Genomic DNA, 24,468 nt, shown 5'->3' on the forward strand with positions numbered 1-24,468 from the left:
TCAGTTATAAAAGGCTAACTTTGTGCATTTACTGGAAAGGATAAGGCAGGACCTCCAGCGATGGGGAGACCTTCCAATTTCCTGGCTGGGTAGAATAGCACTAATTAAAATGAATGTCCTGCCCTGTCTCCTATACCCTACGAGAATGCTTCCAGTGATGCTGCTGAGGCTGACACTACGTAAATTATATGGCTGGTTGGGTTCCTTTATCTGGAATCACAGACAGCCCCTCATGAAGCTGAAGAAGCTGCAGCTTCCACAGGCAAGGGGAGGATTGGACTTCCCAGATTTTAGGAAATATCAGTTAAGTTCCCTATTAAGTTACATAGCTGATTGGGTCTTGTCTGATCCACATTCAATCTGGCTGGACATCGAGGCTTCTCAAGTAAAATACCCACTTATTAACCTTTTATTTTCAGACAAGAGGAAAATCATTATGGGTCACTGTAAAAACCCTATAATACTAAACGTAATTTAAACTTGGAATATAATGCGGCAAAATGAGGGCAACTCACATAAAACATCCCCCTATGCGCCGATAATGGGAGCACAGGGATTCCAACCGGGGTTTACAGATGCCACTTTTAAACTCTGGAGATCCAGGGGTATCTCATGTCTAGGGGACGTATTTAAAGATGGGGTCCTGATGTCTTTTGAACAGCTGCGTCAGAAATTCAGATTACCTAATGGAGACCTCTATCGATACTTCCAAATTCGAGATTATATACTGAAGAAGACTAAGCTATTAGATAGTCTTTATAAATCAGATAGAGAATGTAGAGTACTACGACCAATGGGGGCATCCTCCATCAGTACTATTTATCATTTACTACATGATGAAGTATCGGGAGATATGGACAATCTGCTTAAAACATGGGATCAGGAATTGGGACTAGAAATCTCTATTGAAACATGGAATGACATTTGTGAAAATGCCAGAAGAATCACCATGTGTAACAGAACTCAGGCTATCCAGCCGAAGATACTTCATAGGGCCCATATAGCACCGGATCAATTGGCAAAATTTAAGGCAGGAGCATCTCCAATGTGTCCCAAATGTAAAATAGAGGTGGGGACTCTTGTACATTGCCTATGGACCTGTCATAAGATCCGTAGATACTGGACTAAAGTAGCAAGTATCCTGACAGAAATTTTATGAATGGAAATTAAAGTGGACTCTGTATCTTTCCTTTTGGGCTTTTCGAACTTACTCTCCCTGGATATGCACGGTAAGAGACTATTTTCTTCAAAGTTTGGTAGAAGATTTGTAGCTCGGGTGCTCGTTGTTGTGGTTCTGTTCGCCGAGCTGGGAATTTGTCTTGCAAACATTTCGTCCCCTGTCTAGGTGACATCCTCAGTGCTTGGGAGCCTCCTGTGAAGCGCTTCTGTGCTGTTTCCTCCGGCATTTATAGTGGCCTGTCTTTCCAGTTGTCAGTTTGAGTTGTCCGCTGTAGTGGCCGGTATATTGGGATGTGTTTGTTGATAGAGTCTGTGGATGAGTGCCATGCCTCTAGGAATTCCCTGGCTGTTCTCTGTTTGGCTTGCCCTATAATGGTAGTGTTGTCCCAGTCGAATTCATGTTGCTTGTCGTCTGTGTGTGTGGCTACTAAGGATAGCTGGTCGTGTCGTTTCGTGGCTAGTTGGTGTTCGTGTACACGGATCGTTAACTGTCTTCCTGTTTGTCCGATGTAGTGTTTTCTGCAGTCCTTACATGGGATTTTGTACACTACATTAGTTTTGCTCTTTCTGTGCAAGGAAAAATATTTTGGTAACCTGGGTGGCTGAGGGCCCCCCTGGACTTTCAAATTGGCGCAGATTAATTATGGAATGTATTTCCCTTGACTTCCTTACAAATATGGTGCCCCGAAAGACCGAATTATTTTATAAAATATGGCAGCCCTTCTTGAATTATATGAATACAGTTATTTCGGCTATCCTAACAAGGGCTTTTATTTAATTGAGATTACAAACCTGGCTGGTCCAGGGCCCCTTGGGAGAGGAATCCCGCACGAATACGGGTTTTGTTACATTTGATGTTAATACATTCCGAGCATGTATCTCACTACCCAATTTCTATGTTATCCGTTGCTTTTTTGTTTATTTTTTCTCTTTCCCTTATTTGAATAATGTAAGAGACTTAAATATACACTCTGGTTAGTTGTAGGTTAGATTAGTAGTTAATTGAGTTTTGTTTTTTTTCTTCTCGGTATTTTTCTTTTGTTAAATTTTGGTTATTATATATTTAAGATTTAATTGTATATCAATATTTGTACTTGAGAGTTTTGTTTATTTTTGTAAACTTGTAAAAATGTTAAATTCCTAATAAATATATCTATAAAAAAAATCATCTGAACTGAAACTGACAATTTTATTGAAAGACAAAGTAATGCACCCTGTCAGGCACTAAGTCAGTCTAATCTCTATTTTGATTTACACCTGTATGAGAAACAAAACTCACACACTTCAATAATTGCAGTCCAAGACAAAATCTGAATCAGCAGTGTTCTTTATTTTACTCTTGCAAGAGGGTGTGATGTCCAGTGTCTACAAGGCAAGGGACACACACACACCAAATTCAATTAATACACGATATTTATATAATTTGGTTTCTTTTTTTTTTCATTGCTCCTCCCCTGTTTGCATCTTCCACTTCCCTAAGACCGGCACCCATTACTCCTGTTTATCTCTTGCCTTATCCGGCCTTGTCTGTGACAAAATGCTTATTTCTGGCCTCACAAGGCCGTTTGACCTCATCCCGCTGTGGGTCATTATTAGACATATTCTTTCTTCACCATTATCTACTCCCTCCATCTGTACCTTCCCCTACCATACTGATCGTTACGACCTTTTTAATTGGGGTTTGTTCCTGTGTTTCTGTAAAAGTGGGAAACAGATGTTTATACCTACTGTTTGTACAGGCGTATCTAGCTTAACTTCCTCCCCTCACAGCATCTTATCTATTCGCCTGTAATATCTACCATTGTTTTGCAGTCACGTTTCATTCTTGCATACAATTTTAGCTAATACAAAAACAATTATGTATTTCCTCCACATAGTTTCCATTCTTGTTGACTCAGCTCTTGGCTAAAACAATTACACACTGGTGTGAGTTCATTTACTTTGTATAAGTAATTAGAATTGCAGAAGTAACACTACTTTTCCTATATCCCACAACCTGTATGATAAGTTTCACATGCTGGAGATGAAATATGTCATCTGTAATTCTCCAGCTTGGAAACAGTAAGCGCAGGTATTGAAATACAGAAACCTGAGTACTTCAGGGTACTGGATGAATGATGTGTCAGCTGGAGAAAGTATTCCCTATGCCTCTCAAGATAGCGAAATGCTGGGAAGCATCAGACACAAAGAATTCAAAAGACAATTGAAATATTCACGGCTTCTGAGAATACAAGGCATTAAAAAAAAGCGTAACTCAAGTTTAAACGATACATCTTATGGACACAATGGACTGTAAACCTGTATATTTTTTATCTTCATTTTACATTGGATAGAGTTATACAGAGATGTACAGCACAGAAACAGAACCTTCAGTCCAACTCGTTCACGCAGACCAGATATCCTAAATTAATCCAATCCCATTTGCCAGCATTTGGGCCATATCCTTCCAAACTCTTCCTATTCATGCACCCACCAAGATGCCTTTTAAATGTTGTAATTATACCAACCTCCACCACTTTATGCTGGTTGTCCCTTCGCTGTTACTCTTCTCAGGGTTATCAGATTATAAAATTGCTTCTTCTTTCACTGAAAAAAGCTTTGTAATTGGCTCTTAATGATATTAAAAAAAGTATTTTCTATTACAGAGAGATATACTCGTGCTGACAAGAACACAAAATCTTTATTATATCTGGCACATAGCACCTTATACTTGCCTTTAAATAAGATAAAAAGTTAGGGCATAGGCTCCTTGATATATTTGAAGGGGGTTTGAGCTGGTCTATAGCACGCCTTAACTCCATATTTAACCTATATACTTTTTCAAAGGAGCTGTCAAAGTGGCTAGCTATGCTGTTAGGCATTTAAATAACAGTCACAGCCACTACTGATGAAAAAGGATCTGTGATGTCTATGATGACCACCTCCATTTCTAGGTACACTCTTTCCACAAGACGCCTGTCCAGAATTTCCTAGTGCAAAAGAAACCTAAAGTTACGTGGATAAGCTTTAATCCAATCAAATCAGGTTTCTGACTCTGATCCAAGTATCTGGAGGCTATTGTACATAAAGTACTTTATAGCAAAGTGTTAATATAGTGCGAGTGGACTGATGCTTACTTTGTTTCTGGATTAGTAGTGCTGGAAGAGCACAGCAGTTCAGGCAGCATCCAAGGAGCAGCGAAATCAACGTTTCGGGCAAAAGCTCTTTATCAGGAATAAAGGCAGAGAGCCTGAAGCGTGGAGAGATAAACTAGAGGAGGGTGGGGGTGGGGAGAAAGTAGCATAGAGTACAATAGGTGAGTGGGGGAGGGGATGAAGGTGATAGGTCAGGGAGGAGAGGGTGGTGTGGATAGGTGGAAAAGGAGATGGGCAGGTCGGACAAGTCATGGGACAGTGCTGAGCTGGAAGTTTGGAACTAGGGTGAGGTGGGGGAAGGGGAAATGAGGAAACTTGAAGTCCACATTGATGCCCTGGGGTTGAAGTGTTCCGAGGAGGAAGATGAGGTGTTCTTCCTCCAGGTATCTGGTGGTGAGGGAGCGGCGGTGAAGGAGGCCCAGGACCTCCATGTCCTTGGCAGAGTGGGAGGGAGAGTTGAAATATTAGGCCATGGGGCAGTGTGGTTGATTGGTGCGGGTGTCCCGGAGATGTTCCCTAAAGCACTCTGCTAGGAGGCATCCAGTCTCCCCAATGTAGAGGAGACCGCATCGGGAGCAACGGATACAATAGATGATATTAGTGGATGTCTGGATTAGTGGTGCTGGAAGAGCACAGCAGTTCAGGCAGTGGATTAGTGGTGCTGACCTTTTCCTGCCAGTACAGTGTCTACTGTGCATCTATTGCCAGGTAGCAGATCCAGCAGGACTCTCTTGATGTTATTATATTGCTTCACCAATATATATCTTTCTCATGTGAAGCAGTTGCCTCCAGAGTCTACTTTTAGCCACAGCCATACTAACAGTTTTATACACTTCATAATTTTCATTATATTCCAAACTTAAAACTGTGCATGTATAATTTTCTGTTGCTACAACTAAATTTCCCTGTACTTGAACTATGAGTAGAACTGTTCCAAAGAGATAAGTGATTCAAAAATAAGTCACAGAATCTCTTATGGTGGATTTATAGTACTGGGGTGCATTTAAACATTTCAGATCCACCAGTTTAAATTGTTGTTGACAGTAATCTAAGTAAAATCTGTGAATGCCATCCAACAGGTCAAGGTTAGAACATACAATTGCCTTCCTTCATTCTGACCATACATTCCTTTGCAAAAACTTAATCACATCTTGTAACAATTTCATTTAAATTACAAATCGCATTAGGTTTGGATCTGTGAACTGAGCTGAGAGCTGAATGTGATCTTTGGACTATGACCTGCAGTTTGTTTTAAAGAGAGAAAAAAATCTGTTGTTCGCTATTGAGTCCAGGCCTGAAATTTAATTGTAGGTTGTTTCTTGTTCAAAACTGCTCTGCAGCCACTGACTCCAGAAAAGCCTTATGCTCAAACGAGCGGCAGATGTTACCTGGAAACTTAAAGGGAGACAAACAGTCTAACAAAGAAAGGACAGAGTTTGAACTGGTTTTGGAACAGTGCTTTAAGTCAGAAGGATTGTTTCTGCAAAACTTACAGGATGGCGGTTTGATTGCTCCCCTAGTATCCTCTCATTATCAACTATTGAAACTTCGAGAATAGAATCTCATTTATGAGAATTAAATAAATATTCCTCGGAATCTACTGGAAGATGTTTGCATACAGTGTCTTCAAAAACTAAGCAATATGTAATTTTATATGCTGGTGACTTTATGGCTGAAGTGAACTTGGCTGGAGTAGGTGTTAGTGGGTTTCATCCTAGTATCAATGTGTTCGTATTGTTGAGAGGGCAAGCAAAGTATCTTTGGTGCCTCCTTGTCTGGGTACCCTTTGTGAAGGCTTGACTCCTAGAGGGAGTAGCTGTGCCCTAATGACATCAGAGGCGTTGGGCGATTGTGGAGTATGAGGCTCATTATCAGTTAATCTGAAATATATTCTCTTGGTCTGGGGCTGGACGAGTCATGTCCTGAGGTATGTGTGATGTCTGGGGTGACTGGTTTGGCCAACTTGAGGCACTGTAGGTAACCTCAGTGGCTAAGTGCAGACATTTTGTGTTGTCTGTTTTGTGGCCATGTCATGGGAAGGCTGGGACCTGTATTTTCTCCCACACTAACTATGCTAGAGACTGTACTCACTGTTTTTTCTTGGTTGTAATTAGATAGCTTAAAGCAAATGAACAATTTGAAGCATAACAGTTTATCATACAACTTTGTCAGTAACTTCCTGGGACTTGAGACTACCAATCACTCTATGTGCAAATGCTGATACTATTGTCTCCAAGTGTGAACACACCTTATATCTTCTTTCCAGCAGAACAACTGGGCTTCTTTAAACCTTTCAATCCTGTCTCCCAAGGATGTTGAGGCAAAACTTCAGAACAAGTTGTTTGAATTCCTTTATAAGATAATTTTTAGAAAAAACTGCCTCTACATGCATGTTCTGATTTCCTGAGTGGACTGTGAAAAATTTAATCTTTAAGACAAGCTATAAATGTGTACGTTGTGGCAAGAAACATTACATATTTGATTAAATATATTTAAGCTTGCTTCCAATTAGCAGTTAATAGTATTCAGATTGAAATGTAGAATATGGGATATTACAAGTCAATCTTCCAGATATATTCAAATAATTTTCTTTCAGATGTACGCATCTTGAACTTGTATTTCAAAATAACATCCGTAAATGTATAAATATTCTACAAATCTCCTAAGTTATTTGCTTCTGAGGAAGGTAATTGGTCCACATTAATTAGACATTTGCTTCAAGTAATTGTAAACATCATTATGCATGCTTTTACTGGCAATCTTTATGTCAACACTCAAGAGTAAATAACATTAACAGTTTAATATGAGTGTGAATTAAATGTGTGAATTTAAATAACGATCACCTTTGCTGTGAAATTTGCTTGCATTTAACTGTATCCAACTGTCCTCTTGGAACAGCCTTAAGTCATGATTTGGAGATGCCAGTGTTGGACTGGGGTGTACAAAGTTAAAAATCACACAACACCAGGTTATAGTCCAACAGGTTTAATTGGAGGCACTAGTTTTTGGAGCGCGACTCTTTCATCAGGTGGTTGTCTGATGAAGGAGCAGCACTCCGAAAGCTAGTGCTTCCATTTAAACCTGTTGAACTATAACCTGGTGTTGTGTGATTTTTAATGTAATACAACAGGGTTTTGCAACCTATACCAGCACAACATTAAAGATTAGTGTTAAAAAATAGAATGCCACACTGAAATGCACATAGGCCATCCTGTAAATAGGTCAAAACATTACCCTTAAAAAAAATATAAAGTCGCCATAGTCTTACCATCAAACGACTCTCCTATTAGAAGAGACTGCTAGCAAGCGTCTAAGCTGTGGGTCATCACATGTCAGGCAAGAAAAAAGGTCAAAAAGGAGACTCCTCCATGGCAACCTCAGCTGGTATAGGAATTGAACCCACATTATTAGCGGCAGCATTGAAAGCCAGCCATACAGCCAAAGGAGTCAAACCAAAATATTGACAAGTTACTTTTATAAAATATACTCCAGAGGACGAGGTGTTTTCTTTGTAGTTTCTGTACATACAGGAATCATGTCGAGATATGCCACTAGAGGGCCTTCTATTGAAGTAATTAAAAATAACAATGACTGTCACACTTACTGGCCTCATGAAAATGGAATTACAAATTTCTGTTTTTGTCTCTGAAATAACTGCACAGAGGTCACTATCCTGTCACCATTTATTTACATGTGATTTGGAGATGTCAATGTTGGACTGGGGTGTACAAAGTTAAAAACCACACAACACCAGGTTATAGTCCAACAGGTTTATTTGGAAGCACTGGCTTTCAGAGTGCTACTCCTTCATCAAATGATTGTGCAATCGCCAAAGTTTAGTGGTATGTAACTGAAATTATATATTGAAAAAAACCTAGATTGCTTGTTAAGTCTCAAGACTGTTGGACTATAACTTGGTGTTGTGTGATTTTTAATTATTTACATGTGCGCAGTTCACTGGCTGTGGCCAGCCAGCTCAGAGTCAGTCCCTGAACAGAGGAGATGCTAAATCCTCTGTTTACAATCAGGAAGCCCTAGCAAACCAGGTTAATAACCTCAATCAAGGATCTCAGTGAATGAGATCCACCTGATTCCAATCATTGCATTCATTGTCCCCCTTACCCCACCTCCAAAGTCCAGGGATGCAGGCCTGGTCTTTCTCTTGTAGCTTTTCCTGTGATGTTTTTGCCTCAGGTCCAGTTTCTCTGATTCAGACTCTGACACAGGCAACAATAACCCGTTTCTTGCATCCAGAGCAACTAGAGAGACTTTCTTCCTCTTCTTCCGGCAGTAATGGTATCAAAGTTGCATCCATCTTGAATGCTGAGCTTTCCTTGGCACTTAATGAGGGGAGAACCCACAGTTTCTGACAGGTCTTGGCTGTTCTGAGGGGCCAGTATGTTTTGCTCCTGCCCCATTTGCGAGGTAGCAGTTTCAGGTGATCCATATGTTTGTTCAGGATTGCCTAAGCAACCTGAAGTCAAAGGACCTGACCTCGCATCAACCTCACCTCATACCCATACAAGGCCATTTCAGTGACTCCAGCATCAAACTTCTTCCCCTGAAATGAATTCTTGCTCTGAGGAAGCACATGGCCAAAATTGGCATTCCTGCTGCTATTTCATCCTGCTATTTCACCCTCCAGTTCTAGGAATATCAGGTTTAACCTGGTGCAAAGTCTTTTCCCCATCAGCAACTCTGGAGTTATCCCTGTAGTTGTATGCGAGGTGGTCCTATGATCAAACGGCAACTGGGATAGCTTGGCATCAAGCCACATTGTAGATTGTTCCTTTAAGCCTGCCTTCAGTATTTGGACCGCTCTTTCCACTAGACCATTGAAAAATGGATGGTATGGAGCTGCCCTTATGGTATTTGACTGAAGAAATTACTGAAATTCCTTGCTGGTAAATGACATCTATGAACAATTCTTCCAGGAGTCAGTGTTTCCCAAATGATGCTCACTTTTCAATCATCATCACTGAGTTTGCCGAATGGACTCAGTGCATGTCTAACCACTTTGAACGGGCTTCCACAAGCACGAGGAACATTGAATTCACAAAAGGACCGGCATTGTCAATGTGTAACCAAGACCAGGGTTTACCCAGACATTCCCACGAATGTAGAAGTGCCACCTGTGGCAGTCTTGTCCTTGTTGTTACCCCGGTCATTGTCTCATTAAACGCAGCTATGTCAGCATCCAACCCTGGTCACCAGACATAACTTCCTGCGAGCATATTCAACTTGGAAACCTCTGGGTGACCCTGGAGAAATTCAGCCAGTATCTGTTGGTGATCTTTACTCAGGGCAATCACTCTTGCTCCCATAACAGAATGCCATTCTCTATGGTAATCTAGTCTCATAGTGTCCAGTAAGGTTTCAATCCTAGTTGTGATGGCACTTCTGTTTGCCCCAATACTACCAATTTTTAAGAATGTTGCCAAGGCAGAATCTGTGTGTGTCCAGGGTCAGGTATTGTCAGTGGTAATTGGAGGGTGCCCAGAAAGTCCAAAATAAGAACTGACTCTTCCAGGAAGTATCTGGCAATGGGAGGTGGCTCAAGGCATCCGCATTAAGCACTCGACCTCCTGGATTGTAATTCAACTTGTACTTATACACTATGAGAATAAGGGCCCCTAGCTGAATTTGACCAGAAGCTGTAGGTGACACTGCCCTGCGTTTCTTCTCACAGGGATTTGTGATGTTACTTTCTCATACCAAAGATGACCATCAAATCTTCCTTCTCTATCTGGGCATATTTGCATTCAACAACAACAGAGGTCTGGTTAGCATACGCTAATGACCATTCCTCTCGCTTGGACAACCTGTGAGCCAACACTGCCCTGATATTGTGCAGAGAGGCATTACATGTCAGCATCACCTCTCATTTTCGGATTGTAGTGAGGCAATACTTCAGATGACGGTAGTTGCTTCACTTTCCTAAAGACTACTTCTTGACTATGCGACCATTTCCAAGGCTGACCCTTTTTCAATAGCAGGTTTAAAAGTGCCAAGATGGAGGCCAGGTGGCATATGAATTTTCTGTAATAATTCACTAACCCAAGGAAAGACCTATGCTCCAGTACAGACATTGGAGCCAGGGCACCTTTGATCGCCCTCTCGTTATCTTCCAATGGCTGTAATCTGGTTTTGTCGACTCTGTAACCCAGGTCAGTCGTTTGGGTGCCTAAGGGTAGGGAGAAATGTTTAAGCACTACGTCCAAGTTCTCCAAGAGCTCTTTTCTGGTCTTCCCAATTAACATGTAATTTAGATAAATGCTCAGTTTTGTTGTGTGGTTGTGCTACGGTCCCTCTGCTCAGGATGTGCCCTGTGTAAGGCTCTGTGATTGCCTAAACTCAAGTGGTGTTCCCCAAGCTGAGTTGGACAGGTGGGGGTCCCCACTTCCATTGGGATGCCCTGTAGCTCCCATGGTCTCACTTGCCACATTTTTTAATGACAAAGCCAGTTGTAGTGCCTGTTTGAAGTCCACTTGGGCTTCAGCTGGTAAGCACTTTTGCCTGGTTATGTCATTAATCCCAAACGGTCTCTCAGCATCTTATTCAGGGTTAGCCAAAATCACATGTCTCTACCAGTCGGCTAAACCTCATCAAAAATCCTGATACAGGTTACCCCAGCTCTTGAACATCCAAATAAAACCAATAGCATCTCAGAATTAGACAACGCTTGGGGTCATAATATTCCTTAACCAAATCTATCAACTCTTGGAAGGTTTTAGCGATTGGTGCCTCTGGGAAAGTTAAGCCCCTTACAACCAAAAATGCTATTGGTCTGCAAGCAGTCAGAAGGATTACTCATGGCTTTTCATCTGGCTCAATGTCATTTACCCGGAAAAATTACTACATTCTTTCCACAAACTGGGCCCATTCTTCAGCAGCAGGATCAAATGAGTCAAGCTTCCCAAATAAAGGCATGATGCTAGAAATGCTTGCCTCAACTGAAAGATGACTATTGCGAGAAAACGTTCTTCAGGAACGTATTGTTTTCTCCCATCACTACTGAAATAACTGCATAGAAGCCAGAATCCCATCACCAAGTCACCCTTTATTTACATATGCAAAGTTCTCACTAGCCAGCCAGCTGGCTTGGAGTCAGTCCCTGGATGGAGGGGATTTTGAATTCCCTGTTGATTTTTTTTCTTCTACCCACAAGCTGCTCAAACTTTCTCAGCATGACTTGTCTCTTGTGGTTTATATGTGCAGAGTTCTTGACATTTACCCAACTCCCTCAGAGCCAGCTCTCAGAGTGAACAGGTTGTCTGGCCCACCTTTTTTTATTTGTGTGAACTCTGACCTCAATGCCAGTCCCTAGAATGAGGAGACTATCCCACGTTGACTTTTTATCCTGTCACCAAGTCACCCTTTATTTGCATGTGGAGGCTTTGACACTGATCCAGCTCCCTCAGAGCCAGCTCTCAGATGTCTGACACTCCTTTTTTTTATTTCACACTACCGCCCAACTGCGGTAGTGCTTATTTTTCCCCAGCACCCATGTTGTGTGTGTGCAGGTGTGACTATCCCCTGTTGAAATTTTATTTTTTTCTCAGAGTGAGTAGATTCTCTGACAATCATGCTTTTTTTTGTGTTTTTCCTTTTTAATTTTTTTTCTTTCTCATTTTTCTTAACCCAACACTACTACTTAACTGCGGTAGTGCTTATTTTTCCCCCACACCCATGTTGCGTGTGTACAGGTTTGACATTCCCCTGTTGATTTTTTTCCTCTCTTCTTTCTTTGCAGAACGTTTGACACTTTTTTTTAAACTTTTTTCCCCACACTACCACCTAACTGCAGTAGTGCTTATTTATTCCCCCCGCACCCATGTTGTGTGTGTGCAAGTGTGACTATCCCCTGTTGATATTGGTCAGCCAGGGCTGCCTGATTATCCCAGGTTAATGACACCAACCAAGAATCTCAGTCAATGAGACCCACCTGCTTCCAATCACTACAGTGTCAGGTCTTCAGCATCCACAGTTTTAGACTATTCTGGTCTCTCTCTTCTATTAAGCCAATCCAGTAACTAACAAAACCAAACAGGCATAACATAAACATGATTTGCACATCTTCACAAAAAGTGATTGTACTTTACATTTAAAGTGTAAAATGAAATGTAATGAACATTGTACTTTATAAAATCAGATTGGAAACTGCTGTTTAAATTATGTATGTACTTAGATACCAACTAAGTAGAAATAACTAAGCTCGAGGTTTAATTAGCTATTCATGGTATGAAGTCTCAACTTAACTTCATTAAATTGAGACAAAAATATCAGCATTAGATTCATGTACCTTGCTGTAGACTAGGTTAAAATATATGGAACCAAGTCAATTGCTCTATAAAATATGTTCAATTTAATTATGTCAATTCTGAGAGTAAATAAGTAACTTGGTGTTCGAAAATCTAATAAAAACCCATTAAGTGCAGTTTGCTGAATTACAAAATACAATTCAGCTCTATATAAAAAAAAATCAGTATAATTTATCCAGGAAGTGAAAATGAATATGTCAGTGATCAACACTGGCACTACAAGACTGAAGACTGGATAGAAGATATACTGTTGTCATGCATGACTAAATGTATAACAGGAAACAAGCGGCCCCAAAATCAACTCCAGTTGATTTATGAGGAGTTGGCTGGCTGGTCTAGGGATATTAGTTTTCCTTAGAGACTTATAATGTCTATGCTGAAGGTCAAATTCAAGTCTCAGATGACATTATTTCTGGTTATTTACAACATTTCCAAATTTGCTGCTGATAAAAAAAAGGAATAAGAGTTTCAGTTGTGAGGAGAATGTATGGAAACATCAGAGGAACTTGGGCAGGTTGAGAATGGGCAAGAATATGGGAGATGTAATACAGTATGAATAAGTTTAAAGTTATCTACTTTGAGAGAAAAAGTTAAACAAAGACAGAACATTTCTTAAATGATGAGAGATTGGGAAGTACTGCTATCCAAAAGGACCTGTGTGTTCTTGTTGATGAATCACTAAAAGCTAACATACAAGTGCTGCAAGCAATTAGGAGAGCAAAAGGTATGACATTTATCACAAAAAGATTTGAATATACAAGATGCCTTGCTGTGATGTTAAAGCCTAACTATTAAAGCCTAGAGATTGTATCTAGTTATTATGTGCTATACGGTCTCCTTATCTAAGAAAGGACATTGGTCATTGAGGGAGTGCAATGAAAATTCACCAGACAAATTCCTGGGATGAAGGATTGTCTTATGCTGTCTAGACACTCCAAGAATGAGAGGTTAGTGCAGTGAAACTCTGAAAATTCGAACAGTCCATGAGTGGGTAGATGCAAATGCTTCCCCTGGCTGGTGAATCTAGAATCGGGGCATAAATTCAGTCTTAAATGGCATAACCTTTATTCTGAGAAAAGGAGGAATGTTTTAACTCAGAAGGTGGTGAATCCTTAGAATGTGCAAGTTCAATCATTGAGCGTATTCATGACATATTGTTCAATTCTGAATTAACAGACTTCTAGAGACTGTTGACATCAAGGGATATGGAGATAATGTAAGATGAAGATGCTAATGAAAGTCATCTTGCAGGAGATGATCAATGATGTCGTCATTGAATGGCAGAGCAGGCTCAACAGGTTGAATGAGCGACTCCTATTCCCATGCTTTTCTGCATTCATTTGTCCATTATATCAGCTTTTCATCATTTATGCTGAGGATTAAGTTCCCATACTTGTAAATGGAAACAACTGTGTTAATCTATAAGGCAAATCAATTATCTCAAAATCTTTCTATATTTACCTTCCACTCACATCTACACTGAAGGCATGAGTTAATTAAACAAAAGCTTTTTATAAAATGACTGATAGGTCTCATGTAGAGTTTTAACAATAAAATCCAGGCATCACACTTAAAAGTGAGATGTAAAGGCATAAAAAGGATAAAGAAGAGATGTTATCAATGATTAGAGATTGAAAACGTTAGGACTTTCCTCCTTGGGAGACAGATTAAGACATGAAGTTTTCAATATGATGAAAAATATTGATAGGACAAAGAGGAAAAATATCCTGAAAGTAAGTGGCAATGGATTAACAAGAGGCAATGGATTCAAAATCACAGAAGGATCCAAAAGGAGAGGTGAGGCAAACTTTTTCTTCACTCAAGAATTGTTGGGATTTGAAATGCTCTACTTCTAAAAGAAACTGATTGCATATTTCATGAATCACTTTAATGGGGAGTTGAACAGGTAATTGAGGATGAAGAACACACGGGATCTTGGACCAAAAAGGGGATCTGGGCAAGCAGACTGCTCTTTCACGGAGTTAGTACAGGCATAAGTGCCAAATGGCCTCTTTTTTATGGTGTAAGTTTCCATGATTCCCTGAAGATATTCACAATTTTGTTCATACAATCCATAACCAATGATTTCTACAAAGTCAGGTTTTTGGTCAAGCACACCTCTTTGTTCATATTCAAGGAGACGTATACAACAATAACTTGTTTAAAAATGCAATGTTCCAAATCAAAAGATTTAAAAATATCGCCATGAATTCTATGAAACTATAAATGTCTGTCTTTCCCACTAGTTTAAAAATGATTTCAAAAAAGTACATTCAGCAATGTCGTATAAAACTGCCAATTAGCCAATTCAAACCCTGCAGTCCCTGTCCATGTCTTGTACCATACCAAGCCCCATTATCCATCACATCTACGCCCGATGATCAACAGTGGCTCCAGGTTAAGCTACATTGCTATTCTGGTCAATGCTTTCAAATTCCTCCATGGCTTCATTCTTTCTATCTGTACCATCTTCTTTATTACCACAATCCTCCAAAATATTCTCTAAATCTGACCTCACAACCATCCAAAAATTTAAACATTTCAGCATTAGCATTTGCCCGCTTCAGCTGCCAAGACCCTAAGCTTTGAAATTCCCTCCTGAAAGCCCTCTGCCATTTTATCTTGCCTTCTCCTTTAAGTTGCTCCTTAAAAGCTACCTGAGTCAGCCCTTGGACGTCTGTCCAAATATTACATAATGGAGCGCAGTGTGAAAGTTTACTTTATAACAGTTTGGGATAACTCAAATTATAGGTGTTATTTAAAAATACAAGGTGCTGTTGAAAATACAACGGACCTCAACTATGATTGGTGAATGATTTCAAAGGATATCTCTGATGTTGATAGCTAGCAAAACTTAATTACACAGTTTGGTTTCTGGTCCAGCAAGTAGAATCTCATGCAACAAATTGTCTTTATTACAATGCCTCAACTTTGAAATTTTAAAGATGGACTCATTCCAAGATTCTTTACAATTTATTACATGTTTCACATCTGTGTGCTGAGCTACATCATTATTTCTGCACACCTGTTCTCCTGCAAGTTATTTCCAGCAAAGAAAATTGAACATTACACATGACTAAATTGAGACAATTTCAAATTAGTTTCTCTTGTAAATACAAACTGATCAGTCACAAAGAATGTCACAAGGAACAAGCTAAAATAGATATCCCTTTTCTATTGAGCTTTTAAAAAAATAACAAACATGTGCATTGATCCCCACAGTCCTTTATATTTCAAAACAATGAGTCTATTATTATTATCCATAATTTACTTGTATTAGAACTTCAAGTTTATAACACAGTTAAATACTTCAATTGTTTACAAAACATCGATGCAAACTGAACTACCCACATCTTTAGCCACAGTCATGAGGTCACTGCTATCTGTCCTCAACAATGGGATAAACAGTGCCATCATTGCACCAGCTCTCTTCTCCATTTTCCTTCCTGCAACACTGCACTTCACGTGCAGTTAATTAGCTGTATGTGTGGAAATATTCTACAGAGAAAGGGAGGAAACTTCAGCTGAGACTGCCTTCAATGCAAACTCAAAATCAATTCACCCTCAGTCTTAGATTTCAATTTGCAGGTGATATTTACATGCACACTTAATAAAGAACTAAGTTCTACATAGTTAAAAATCACACAACACTAGGTTATAGTCCAACAGGTTTAATTGGAAGCACACTAGCTTTCAGAGCGACGCTCCTTCATCAGATGATATCATCTGATGAAGGAGCGTCGCTCCGAAAGCTAGTGTGCTTCCAATTAAACCTGTTGGACTATAACCTGGTGTTGTGTGATTTTTAACTTTGTACACCCCAGTTCAACACCAAATCATAAGTTCTACATTATTGTCAACTTCTTCTCCGAAGTATATGCAAAAATATGTTACACTAATCTACTGATAAACCAAGATGGACTTCCAAATACTTCAGAACCTCTACACTGTGGAAGCAGGCCTTTTGGTCCATCAAGTTCACTCCAATCCTCTGAACAGCATCCCACCCAGACCTTCCCTTGACAATCATGCATTTCCCATGACTAATCCATCCAGCCTGCACATCTCTAGACACTGGCTGGCTAAATTGCACAATCCACCTAACCAGGATATCTTTGAACTGTGGAAGGAAACTGGTGTACCCAGAGGAATCCACGCAGACACAGGGAGAGTGCAAACTCCACACAGTCACCAGAGAGTGGAATCGAATTGCGGTCTCTGGCACTGTGAGGCAGCAGTGCTAACCCCTGAGCCATTGTGTCACCTGTATAAATACAGACTTGGAAGCCAAAGCATTAAGAATGAACTTCTTTCAGTGTGCCCCAAATGTAAAATAAGTGTAGGTACTTTTATCCATTGCTTCTGGACATGCCACAGGCTCCGTGTTTATTGGAGCACTGTGGCGGGAGAGATAGGGAGGGTGTTGAGGAATAAATTCAAAGTAGACCCGATATCTCTCCTCTTAGGTCTACCAAATTCACCATCTTTCGACGGGCATGGGAAGAATCTATTTAATATTCTCGCATATTGTGCACGGAAGAATATTCTGATGAATTGGGTGTCTGAGAACCCACCGGGCTTGCTGGGATGGCAGAAATTAATTATGGAGCACATTCCTTTGGACTGTTTTACAAACATAGTGCACCACACAACAGACCATTTTTATAAGACATAGCAGCCCTACTTGAGTTATTTGGATATAGATTTGTCAGTTATCTTAATTAGGGCATTTGTTTAACCAGGATGGTTAGATTTGTCAAGTTCTGGGCCCTAGAGGGGGTCTCCTGAGTTAATACGGGTATATTTACAATGCCCCCGTTCCTTTGATTGGGAGCTTTGCGCCGAGCATAGCTGTTCTGCATTTTGTGTTTTTTTTTGCCTTTCTTTTTTTTTTGGTGCTACTTTCCACAGTGTTAGGGTTTGTTTTGTATTATAGAGTAGGTTAGTAGTTAGTAGACAGTAGTTGTATTGTAATTTGTGTTTTTTTTTATTATACCGATATTTGTTAATGATTGTATTTTTCAATAATTTTATATGTTTGTAAAGTTAAAAAAATTTGCTAATAAATATATTTACAAAAAAGAAAGGATGAACTTCTTTGAGAAAACTTTGAGAGGAAAGATGCTATTCCTGTTTTCATCTCTTGCTGAATGGTGCAGATTCTCAGTGGAGATCTTATCTCTTTACAGGTTTCACCCCAACTGACCTGCGAATCAATATCAAATCACCACAACTCTGAATCACCACAAACTCATGTCTTTTTAAATCCACTTAGTTAGCTTATGTCATGAAATTCCATTTTTTAAATAAAAGCATAAAAAAAACCTCATGTTTCTTCTTAGTACATCAAATAAACCAATTTTCGCAATCCTATAGACTCAAGTCCTCAAAAATATTAATAAAGGATATGCATTGATAACAACTTAATAGTTTAACACATATTATTTGAAGTTGATACAATACACCTCAGTCTCACCACTATATACAACCCCAATAAAATAATTCAGCAAAAAGTTAAAGCTTCTCTGTAGACTAAATCAGGGTGCTTAAAATCCAGATCATTCATGACAAGATATTTATAGCATGTTGGAGAGGGAAAGATGGAAAGCTTCTGCATTTTGTTAGAAATTTGGTCAACTTAAATTACAACTCCGTTTCATGTCATATAAAAACGAGTGTAACTAAGGTTCATTGGAAGGAGCTCCAATTAAAAATATGGCAGGTCAGAATGATACACAGTCCACAACATCATGTCTAACACATGTATCTATAAAACACAACTGCTCTGCTGATTGTGTAAATAAGCCTAAGAAATTTAGATGCAGAATTAGGCCATTTAGACCACCAAGTCTGCTCATCATTCAATGAGATCTTGGCTGATCTGGTAATTCTTTATTATACTGTTCAGTCTTTTCCCCGTAAAATATGATCCCCTTATGTCTAGAAGTCCATCTATCTCAGACTTGAAGATACTTAACACAAGCCTCTATAGCGCTCTGAAGGAAACAAATCCACAGGTTTACTCTGCATTTTGAGGGAAGAAAGTCTGCATTTCTATCTTCAAGGGGTGACCATTCTGAAATATGTCCCCTGGTCCCACAAGGGCAAAAAAACCTCTCAGCATCTACCAAGTCAAGTCCCCTACGAATCTTATTCATTTCCATAAGGTCACCTCTCATTTTTCTAAACTTCAATGAATTCAGGCCCAAGCCACTCAACCTCTCCTCATGCACTGACTTTTTCTCATACTATACTCATTGACAGTATTGTGTCCATTGCTCATTCCTGTAAGCAAAGAAAGAACAGGCACTTTGTGAAGTGTTCAAGTTAGTGACTCCACAAGGAGTAAACATTAAAGTACATTAAACAAAAAGGAATATTCTAGAATTGAAATCTGCAAAGTCGGAGTCAGAAGAGTATCGATTAATATTATCCTCACCCAAATTATTTTTATTTCTGCATATACAAAATAGCCAATATATTTTCAAGCTAACTTGCATTAAAGTATGAAAAATTGGTGATACCATCCAATAGTTTATTTCATTGTTAATAACCTTATCCCCTTTACATTGCATCAGAGATACCATCTGGCATCTTTCTAAGTCTAAAAACACTGATAGTAATCACAGCAAATGGCATTTTGGGAAATAAACTACTTGATGGTACTAATGATACCATGCTGACAATATTAAGTTATTGTGAAAATGTAGCAAAATCACTGCAATGGATGAAGTTTAGAAATGCATATTTATTGTCTTTGCCAATAATGGTAGAACTGCCAATGCATCGTCTCAGAATTATGCAAATTAATTCACATCGGACTATTGCAGCAGTCCCAGTCTCTTCATTACCCTCTTTTTGTTTCTGTAGTCTTCCCAATCTTCTGATGTCCCAGTGCTGTTGACCACTTTATATGGTCTCTCTTTTACTATAATACATTTCCTGACTGCCCCCCTCCCCAGTAATCTTTTTTTTGGGATAAACCTCCATACTGTGACCTCAGTTACACCCAGAAACTCCTGCCATTGTTGCTCTACTGTCTTCCCCATTAGGCTATGCTTCCAGTCGATTTTCATCAGTTCCTCTCTCATGCCCTTGTAATTACCTATATTTAGCTGTAACACCATTACATCTGATTTTGCCTTCTCTCTTTCAAACTGCAAACTGAACTCTACCATATTATGATCACTGACTCCTAAGTGTACTCTTACTTTAAGATCTTTTATAAAGTCTGGCTCATTTCATAGCATTAAGTCCAGAATAGCCTGCTCCCTTGTGGGCTTCATCACAAGCTGTTCCAAAAAGCCATCCTGTAAACATTCCATGAATTCCCTCTCTTTGGATCCATTGGCAACATTATTCACCCAGTCCATTTGCGTATTGAAATCCCCCATGATCACCGTGACCGTGCCTTTCTGACATGCCCTATCTATTTCCTGGTACATCTTGCACCCCTGGTCCTAACCACTGCTGGGATGTCTGTACATATTTTCCATGTGTAAGTTTGAGATTTTAATTGACCACTAAATTTAATTAAGACATTCTTGGAATTTTTTTAAACAGTGTAGTGGAAGTCCAATTTAACATGGTTCAACATACTGTAATTTTTTTAACGTCTCTCAAAGCATGTAAATTGTTATGTAATTTACAATTTGCAAGTTGAAAATAATAGTTCTGTCATGAAAGGGGTTTAGGGTTAACAGTCCAGTCGTCTGGCCTAATATGGTCCCACTTTTTTGATAATGTTATAGATTATCAGTAGTTCTATTTACCTGCAGAATAAAACTTCAGGAGTTATCCTGCACTAGATGTGTACCATTTTATACATTTTAACACATTATTCTCAGGCTGTGAATGGTAATTTACTGCTCAAACCCAAGTTCTCTGCCCAAGGTAATGATGATGAGCACTCGTCCTGACTTACTTCCTTGTCATTGCCAGTCAGTAAATGGATGGCTAGAGCACTTCAGCAAGCTGTTAAGAGTCGACCACATTGTAGCACATAAACCAGACTAACTGAGCATAGGCAATTTCATTCCTTAAAGAGATCAGTGAACCAATCGGATTTTTAAAATGGTATTCTGAAAGCTTCAGTCAGGCGTATTTATAACAGTTTTTATGTCTAAACATTTAGAAAACTGAGTTCAAATTCTCAAACAGATGCAGCAGGATTGAAACTCATTCTCTGTCGAAACTTCTAGATTAATCCAGGAGCAAAATCACCTCACCATCATGCCACTGACGTTTATTTACTGTTTTAGCAACACAATGTCCTTTGCCTAGTGTTTTCCACACAACAAAAGACACAAGCCTTTGCTGTGATAAAGTTATAAATAAATGATTCCAGGTATGGCTTCATGTGCATCAGCAAAAAAGTCATCTGAAACATTACAGAACCTCCACACTATATTAAACTATATAATTGTTCTCAAGCATTGCTTTATGATTTGTTCAAGTCAAAGTAACCAAACTTGTGTTACCTCATTAATAAATTATGGCAATTCTTCAGTTTATTCAGTTCAGTTTACCAGGCATTTAAACAGCTTACTTCAAGTCATAATTTGGTATTACAGAGCAGCAAAACAATAATTAAGCTACATTGTATAAATGTGGACATAGGAGTCCATATGCCCATTTAGCAACTTAATGCTTTAAATTATAAAGCCATATTCTGCAAATATTATTCAATTATCAATATCATCAAATAGAAGTTCCCTTGCAGCTCATCCAAACAAAACAGTGGATTTGCATTCACAACTCAGCTGAACACAAGTAATACTCACAGGGAACACAATAAGACAAGTCAATGCAGTAAATAACTGGATGTGGCACTAATTTCTAAGTAAAAGATAACTGAAGGAATAAAACTGTTGTTTAATAATTCCTTAATTCTTTTATTGCAGCTTTGCACTTCATTAATTTCATGACATGGGTAATGAATATTCACAGATTTGCAACATATGATGAAAATCCCATTTTTATAATAACTAAGTTAAAGCATAACTTATAGTATTTAGAATGCTTTATTTGATAAGGTAACTCAATTTATGGGTGAATCAATTAATTCACATCTAGTTTCAGTAGACATTGAAGATTTATAACTCTACCTTTTCAAAGTTCACTCACCTGTATTTTGATAGGCCAACTAAAGTTGCTAACATATACGTAAAATGTGATATTTGGATTGTTGCGAAAATTGAACTTCTCATAAGAAAAGCCATCTCTGTACTCTTTAATGTTTGCTTTTGCGATTATAGGTACTTCCTCTCCAGATATTGTTCCAGCTGCAAAGCAAAAGTTTGAGTTTCAGGTAAGTGCAATTAAATGAAGCATACACAGCAATGTTAAACAGAAGTTTAAATTAAATTAAGGTATTAATTTTAGTTGAGATCACGAATCAAATGGTAAAAATTCACTAGAAGTATCTTTTTAGTATTTTTCTTCTCTGAAGTCACATTATTCATGAGATGCTCCTTCAAATCTTTACAAAGTTGTTGACATATTAGGTAAGTGGGCAAAAAATTGGCAAATGGAGTATCGTGGTAAAATGTGAAGTTGTTCATCTTGGAAGGGAGACTAAAGAATAGAATATTATTTAAATTGAAAAAATAAACTATAGAAAGCTACAAAACAAAACAAAACAAAGAAATGTACATGAAACACAGAAAACTAGAACATAGCTGCAGATATTCAGGAAGGCTCCTGGTAGGGAAATTTGAAATTTAGAAGAATGAAAGGTGATCTCATTGAAACATATAAGATGAGAAACAAAAAAGCTCTCTGGAGAAACTTAGCAGGTCTGTGGAGACAAAAAGATAATATTCTATGTCTAGTCTGACTTTTTTTCAGTACATATCACCTGCCTCCAGTGAGGTGAATTTTGGCATCACTGTAGCACAAAGCCAAAAGCGTCAGAACAGGTCTGAATCTCATGTATTCCAGCACTGAAAACAAATATGGCAGTAAGCGGATCAATGTCCCCAAAATTATCTGAAAATTCAGTCTTGGAGCAAATGGAAGAAAATGGTGAGCAGCTGCTCATCCAATTACTGGCTGTTTCTCTTCCATGCTTGCTACTCATAGGGTCACAGGCAAAAAAAAAGGTAACTATAGGCCAGTTAGCTTAACATCTATTATTGGGAAAATGTTAATTTTAGAGTCTATTATAAAGGATGTAATAGCAGAGCATTTAGAAACACATAATATCATCAACCAGGGACAGCATGGCCTCACTAAGGGGAACCCGTGCCTGACAAAGTTACTAGGAATCTTTGAGAAAGGAACAAATGGGAAAGCTAAAGGGGAGCCAGTGAATACGATATGTTTGGATTTTCAGAAGGAACTTAATAAGGTACCATATGTTAGGCTACTTAAGATAAGACCCCATGGTGTTGAAGGTAGTACATTAGCATGGCTAATAGAGGATTACGTAACAGAGTTGGGATAACAGAATTATTTTTATGACAATCTATAACTGGTGGTGATCAGTGAAGGAGTCACTATTATTTACAATATATATTCATTATAAATATTAATTGGATAAAGAAAATGCACATACTATAGTCAAGCTTTCAGATGACAATAATAGGGTAGAAAGCAAATACTGAGGATGACTCAAATAGTCTAGAGGGATATAAACAAGTGGCAAAACTTGGCAGATGGAATATAATGGGGGAAATGTGAAATTATGTACTTTTGCAGGAAAAATAAAGGAGCAGTATATTATAAAGAAAGAGAGAAAGACTGCAGAAAGTCACAGTATAGAGATGTCATTGTGCACAAATCACAAACATCTAGCATACAAGTTCAGCAAGTAATAGGGAAGGCAAATGCAATACTGGCCTTTATTTCAAAGGGTAACGGGACATAAATATCAGGCAGGCTTCCTAAAATTATACAAGATACTAGTCATTCCACAACTGGAATATGGTGAACAATTTTGGTCCCCTTATCCAAGGAAAGATGTCCTGGCATTGGAGGTAGTCCACAGAAAGTTCACTTGCCCAATCCCAGGTATGGTTGGATCATCTTAAGAGGACAGGTTGAATAGGTTGAGCCTGTAGTCATTGAAATTTACAAGAAAGGTGACCTTATTAAAATATTCAAGATTCTTAGGCTTCTTGACATGTTAGATCTGAAAAGGTTGTTTCCCCTTGTAGGAATGTCTGGGATGAGAGGGCAGCTCTGTAGCTGTAACACTATGTTCTGCATTCTGTTCTCTTACATTGATGTACCAATGTAAGGTAAGATTTATCTTGTTAGCGTGCAAAACAGTACTTTTCACTATCTCAGTGCATGTGACAATAAATCAAATCAAACTTTTGATCAGTGAGAGAATCATTAGTTATGGGGAAAGGGCAAGAAAGTGGAGTTGACGATTAGTAAATCAACCATTGAATAGCACAGCAAACTCAACGTATGGAATCAGAAGGCTTTAACAGATATGGGATGGACGGACATAGGATGAAGCTACAAGGAGTGATAGATGGGTGAAAGTAGGAGGAGGTTTCAAGAGGTGTGGGCTTGGGGTAACATGGAAGCTGCAAGAGATAAGGGCTGGAGCGTCTCTGGGAGACCACAAAGTGGATGTGCGAATTCAGAGAGTTGAAAAAGGGATAGGAGAAAGAATGAGCCATGTTGAATAGCAAAGCAGGCTTGAAGGGTAGAGTGATCTACTCCTGCTCCTAGTTTCTATGTTTCTGTAAAAGGACGGATGGGAGAGAGGTCATATGCAAAGAGAAGCTATAAGTTTATGAAAAAGATGGGGAGCCTGCAAAGATATTCAGAGAAGGGAATACTGCAAGTGTGTTGGAGAGAGAGGGAGGTTTCAAGTC

General features: G+C 38.9%; 1 protein-coding gene across 2 annotated transcripts in view; it reads right to left on the reverse strand.

Annotated features, from left to right (window-relative positions):
* atrnl1b (attractin-like 1b) overlaps positions 1 to 24,468 on the reverse strand; it is a 928,830-nt gene that overhangs the window by 468,869 nt on the left and 435,493 nt on the right. For both annotated transcript variants that reach the window (XM_072557357.1, XM_072557356.1), the window contains one exon: positions 21,761 to 21,918. In XM_072557357.1, the coding sequence (XP_072413458.1) occupies positions 21,761 to 21,918 (158 nt within the window). The remainder of the gene's footprint in view (positions 1 to 21,760; positions 21,919 to 24,468) is intronic.

Source organism: Chiloscyllium punctatum, chromosome 38, assembly GCF_047496795.1.
Source record: "Chiloscyllium punctatum isolate Juve2018m chromosome 38, sChiPun1.3, whole genome shotgun sequence".
In the NCBI taxonomy this organism is placed as follows: domain Eukaryota; kingdom Metazoa; phylum Chordata; class Chondrichthyes; order Orectolobiformes; family Hemiscylliidae; genus Chiloscyllium; species Chiloscyllium punctatum.